The sequence below is a fragment of the Nansenia antarctica genome (genome assembly GCF_963989245.1).
Source record: "Nansenia antarctica genome assembly, chromosome: 3".
NCBI lineage: Eukaryota > Metazoa > Chordata > Actinopteri > Argentiniformes > Microstomatidae > Nansenia > Nansenia antarctica.
The window spans coordinates 59040403-59046554 of record NC_137688.1 but is presented as its reverse complement, the minus strand read 5'-3'; the positions used below and the strand labels follow the sequence as shown (position 1 = coordinate 59046554).

Here is a 6152-nt window from a genome sequence, read left to right as displayed (position 1 = left end):
GTGGTCCACTGTCAGATGGAACAAAACACTTTGGACCTCGATGTGGCATGTGTGTGCTGGGCAGCTCCAAATGAGGGAAATACAAAGGTCATTTTAAGGGTTAATGTACAGCCACAACAAAGGGGTGAAGCTCTCTTGCAGGACCCGCCCTGAAATTCTTTATAGAAAGGCTGTTTACAACCTCAGTGCATAGGAGTCCTTGGGTTCATCGCCAGCTGGGGGAGGGAAAAGGGGGTGGGCGAGTGGGGGTGTGGAGTCTGTCACAAGAGACTGTAGAGAGGCAACAGTACAGAAAGCAGACAATAAAAGAGAACATTGATAAAAACAGAATTATACACCTCATAATTTCAGAACACCTTTTTTGGCACATAATATTAAGTGCCTACTAACCCTGATTTATAAGGAACAGCATATTTTGTTAATCTGGTACTCACTGTGAGTTTGTGTATGTTTACAACAGGTCCCTTTGATGCTTTCTCTAAATTCTTTACATATGAGCATTTGAACCCCATTAATGAATATCAGAGAATGGAAAATATCACCCAATAAAACAACACATCAACGGACAAACACAACATACACAACAAAGAATGTTTAAGCACCATGACATGTGTCCTACATGAATTTTGTGTGAAATGCATACGGAAATATTACCCAATGTAAATAATCTAATCCTTTAAAAAAAAAAAAAAAAAAAAAAAAAAAAAACGTTGGGCACAAGATTAAAATAATACAAAATTGATTTCAAATACAATGCTGTATAGGCAATACAGCTTCCCTAGTCCTTTGTGCGTTCCCATTTTTGCGCATGCCCGCGCGCTCCGGCAAAGCCAGCCAGACGCGTGCAAGTATCTCACGACTCTGCCTGTGCGCCGTTCCAACCTTTCCCCTAGTTTTCGAGCACCGAGTTCATCGGGTTTACTCTGACACCGCTGACTCCACCGTCACGCCCTCCAACAGCCACGCACCCTGTCTCCTCCAATCGGCCCGCAGTCACGTACTGATCACGCGCTAGCCTCGCTCCCATTGGTCAGCGTCCGCTACACCTTTGTTTCTCATTGGTTACATGTTACCACCCGCCAGTCTGCACTGAATTTTGTTTCTATTTTTTTTTTCGTCTCCTCCTTTGATTCACTCAGCTGAGGCCAGTCTCCGCTGTTGGCAGCGGCAATACTTGTGTGCCGAGGGCTCATTGAGTGGTCGCATAGCTGTACTGTCTCGTATTATTTTTATTTTTTTTACACATACTTCCATATGCTAACTTTTGCATCGCAAACGAATCCAGAACAGTCTTATCGGGTAAGTTGAATGAATTTTACTGGTTGATTAATTAGATGAAGTTATGTTATGTTATGTGTCACTGTGATGTATACTATGTCTAAAAAGGCTTAAGAAAGCATATCAATAACATGCAAGATGAGTGACTCACAAGATGTAGTCTTGCATCCGTTAATGCAAGCAGCAGAAGTAGACCAGTCAGGTTTATTTAAGGTGAAATTGAAACTCATGCACCCACAACCCTAAGAATACTATGGTCACTGTATCAATTGTGATCACGCAGTGCTACATTGTTTCCAATCTACTTCTCTGTGTTGTTACATTGTATACATTTGTGTATATTAGCTTTTATCAACACAGTGATGATCACAGAAATAATAGATAAAACATTGCAACTCCTGATGCATTTGAATTTCATGTATTTCTATGATACATTTATTTCAGTCTAATCCTGTTTTTTTTAAATATACTGGACTTATTATTGGAATTTTACTTCAAACACCAATTAGGCTAATCTATGTAATTAGTAGACACATGTGAATGCATTACACTTATTTGTTGTAATGAACATTGGCTATGAAGTTCCATTGGTGTCAACAAAACACGTTGGATGTTATTGCTAGTAATTATTCCTAAGCAGAGGTAGTAACTGGGGGTGTTACAACACAACTCAACCCAGTACTTCCTGGTGGTGATGAAGCCCCCCCCCACCCCACCCCCCCTCTCACCTCAGTCCACAGTCTTTGCCTGTGCAATTAACACCAAGATTGCTGGTTGGTTGATAAACTCACACTGGGGGTGTTGGTTGGTGGATATAGAATGTCACTCTTGCATCTATTTTGGGTGAAGGGGAGGTTCCCCTCCCAAGTCCATTGCTATGTGAGACACTGGGTGTACCCGCACTAATGGCTGTGCTGCAGTGGGGCCCCTCACTCTCTCTCTCTCTCTCTCTCTCTCTCTCTCTCTCTCTCTCTCTCTCTCTCTCTCTCTCTCTCTCTCTCTCTCTCTCTCTCTCTCTCTCTCTCTCTCTCTCTCTCTCCTCCCTCCCCACCCCTCTAAGGCAGCCGCACTACGTGCGGCATTCAGCAGATGCCAGCCAACAGCATTGCATGGCTGCAGTGTGCATAGAATCACCCTGTTTATGTCAATTATATATATTAAATGTGACATATTTTTCCCCACTATTTTGAGTCTCTTGATTGTTAATAACTTGATCCGTCTGTCAGCAAGGCTATTCTTCAATGAGTCTTGGTCATACATAATGACATAATAAGAAAGTGAGATGTCAGTGTTGTAGATTAGAAGACTGTGGCTGTCATATGCTATTGTGTTGAATGATTATTCACGTGCATCCTTGATGGCTCCCTCAGGCTGATCTAATGGATATTAGAATCGTGATGATGGAGACAAACAGGCATGCCAGTGAGCAGTCCTGCTGTAGTACCTTTGAATACCATGACCTGGAGGCAGCCGAGGCACTCGTCAGCATGAGCTCCTGGGGTCAAAGGTCACACAAACCACGCCCGCTCACCCCTACCTCAGACTCTTGTGACTCCCTTCTTCACCCCGAAATCAGTGACTCACCCAAGGACCTGATCTCACTCTCATCACTGGTAAGTGGCATCCTATCGTGCGCGACGTGAAATCTCTGCTGTAAGCCCATCACTTATATATGAGTCAAGAAAAAATTGTTATTATTAGAGAAGCCTAAACTGGTATTTTAGTGAAATATAACTAAAATAATCTGTTTCGTTTTGGAGAAGTAAGTATACCTGCTCAACACTAAACAGTGACCCATGTTAATTCATGTTTATTTTTTTCTTTCAGTGCATGACCCCTCCTCATAGCCCTAGCTTTGCAGAGACCTCCACCACCACAGCTGTTCTCACCACCACCACCTCCTCTGTGACCAACACAGGCCCAAGACCAGTCTTAACCCGGCCCAGACTCTGTGCAGGTCTGTCCCGCAGGAATGCCCTTCAGCTGGGCCAACGACCTGGCACTGTTAACATCTTAGAGACCTCAGCTCCTCAGCCATCGCCACCACTGTTCACTGCTCTACCTGGTAGAGCCATGGCGACCAGTGTCATCAGGCACACTGCTGACAGGTCCCTCAGCCACAACATTCCTCCTCTTTCCATAGGGCAGCAGACTGAAGTCTCCCCCCTTCAGCCGCACACAAGTGTATACTCCGCAGTCTCTCTGCCTGAGACCGTTCCCATGCAGACGGAACCACAGAGTCACTGTGGCCCATCTGCTGGGGAAGAAAAGGGTTGCAGTCCATCCTCTCCTGACAGTACTGGCCTGTCCACCCGTCTCTCCGTGTCACCATCCCTGCTCACTCCTGTATCCTCGTCCCCTATCCCTGGCTCTCCTGTCCTCTGTCAGGTATTTCCAGTGAACGGGCGGACGGGGATGATCTCCGCGTTTGTCCAGGCCCCGGTCCAGATGCAATCCCAGGGGCCGAAGCCAATACTCCCTCAGTCCACCTCCTCTTACTCACAGCCGCTTCTGGTGGGCTCCCCGGTGACTCAGGGGACCGTGATGTTCGTGGTTCCCCAGCACTCGGTGTCCCAGGCACCTCAGTGCTCACAGACTGTCATGACCCTAGGCAACACCAAGCTCCTCCCCTTAGCCCCAGCACCGGTTTACATGCCCTCCGGACAGAGCAGCAACTCCACACAGGCAGACTTCTGTCGCAGACGGAACTACGTCTGCAACTTCCCTGGTTGTAAGAAGACGTACTTCAAAAGTTCCCACCTCAAAGCTCATCTCAGGACTCATACAGGTATGTGTCACCTCCGCAGGTCACATGACACATAAATAAATGTGTCGTTTATTATGTTAACTTGGAATGACCTAATTGTGATGTTGAATAAGTAGTGTGTCCTAACGGTTTGCATTCCCCTCTCCCTCTGTCCAGGTGAGAAACCATTCAGCTGCCATTGGGAGGGCTGTGATAAAAAGTTTGCGCGCTCTGACGAGCTCTCACGTCACCGACGGACACACACTGGCGAGAAGAAGTTTGTGTGTAATGTGTGCGATCGGCGCTTTATGCGCAGCGACCACTTGACCAAGCACGCTCGACGACACATGACCACCAAGAGGGCCTCGACGTGGCCTACAGAAGTTCGGGACCTAAACAAAATGGCTCCATCTAAGGCACAGTCGACTGGCACCACCAACCTTACACTGGGTGTGCTTGTGTCGGCACCTAATTAGCCCAGTCTCTCAGGCCATTCGGGCTTCTCAGGACGATGTCTCACCAACCACACATGACGGGGAAATGAAACAAAAGGAAAAGGCTGCTACACATTCATGGACAGAAGCAAACTGATCTTGCACTGGATTTTTTATTATGCTTGTTTTATACTTCATCTATATGTAATTATGTTTACTTATGTGGATATGTAGTGTTTTGCAAAATGTATGCACTCTTTTTGCCAAAGCTTTTGCATTGTGCTTCTGTTACTTTTCTGTTATTTGTCTGTTATTTGTAAATATGTATATATGAATACTATATATGAATGTTATGTGTATTCCAGTCTGCATTTATTGACGATACATACAAAATGTTATTGATATTTTAAAATATATCAGTGGACAGTACAGTACAGTATTCCTCACTGTGATATGACTACCTACTTTGTTGCTTTGCATATTATTTAATAAACTTGTTTTTTAAAAGTGCTGTTTTGATAGTTTGATTGTTTCTGGCATATTGTAGTGTAGCCAATATAAAAAAATACCTCATGTTATACAATTATCTAAACTAATCGTATGTAACGAGTCAACACCATTCTATGAGTATCCATTGGAGAATTGCAGGAGAAATATGGTCATTGACACTCTGCTGTTTTTAAATACAGTTTGACATGGTTCTGGTTTGTATCCCAACTACCAGTATTGTAAACAGTGATGAGTTTTTTTTAAAATAAAATGCACCAACTAAACTTAGTTGACCAGTCTTTTATTTTTTTTTAACCTTAGTTCGGGAGTTACATTTTTCAATCTTAGTACTGTTTGACGAAAATATTACGTCTTCAGTTACACAACACAGGACGATCCGCTTTGATTTCGAATACAGTATGTCCACACCACCCAGTAACAACATCCGCCGAATCACATTGCACTATTGAGCTTTAAGGGGGTGCGACCAATTGGAGACTAGGTTTAGCTGGAAACATGGTACGAGGATTCTAACTGGCTGGCACGACACCCGCCCATTTGCCTTACTGACCGACATTCACAAATGCAAAAACTAAAAACATCCACAAGCTAAGCCTACTCCATCTCAAATGTAATACAACAGCGCAACTCAGTGGCAGGAAAATGCAATTGCAATGGAATATGAGATAGAATGAATGAAGACATTATCCTGTGTTATGGAATTGTTTCCTCCATACAATTACAATGAATTATGTATGTTGCACATTGTACTGACCTTTAGACACTTACACTTTACTTACACAAGCGATCTATTATAACACAGTAGAAGTTGAAGGACAGCGAGAGGACACACATCGATTGATACAATCAGTGATGATGGTACATAGAAATCACAATTTAAATCACATGGCCAGGTATATACAAAAAAATGTATTTGTATATGTGTGACACACAAACAGAGAAGTGACATGAAATCAAAATAAAGTGAAGACATTGTGCAGGGGAGGACAAGAAGAAACAGGGATGCAAACTGGTGATGGCCCAGAAATGTGACACTTTTTGCCTGAAAACAAAGAACATTATGAAAATTGTTGACCTATTTTGAGGTAAAAACTGCTAAAACAGCTAAAAGGTGACAAGTTTGCACCCCTGAAGAAACATGATGCACATTATTAATCATCATTCGGTGTCTGGGTGCATGTTTA

The 6152-nt window shown here is 43.6% G+C and overlaps 1 protein-coding gene across 1 annotated transcript; it reads left to right on the top strand.

Annotated features, from left to right (window-relative positions):
- Positions 1–1212: 1212 nt before the first annotated feature.
- Positions 1213–4930, top strand: klf11a (Kruppel like factor 11a). Its single transcript, XM_080526853.1, has 4 exons — positions 1213–1299; positions 2649–2891; positions 3106–4066; positions 4202–4930. Exons 1-4 carry the CDS (start codon positions 1255–1257, stop codon positions 4498–4500), a joined length of 1548 nt encoding a protein of 515 aa, XP_080382979.1. The 5' UTR covers positions 1213–1254; the 3' UTR covers positions 4501–4930.
- The last annotated feature ends 1222 nt before the right edge of the window (positions 4931–6152 follow it).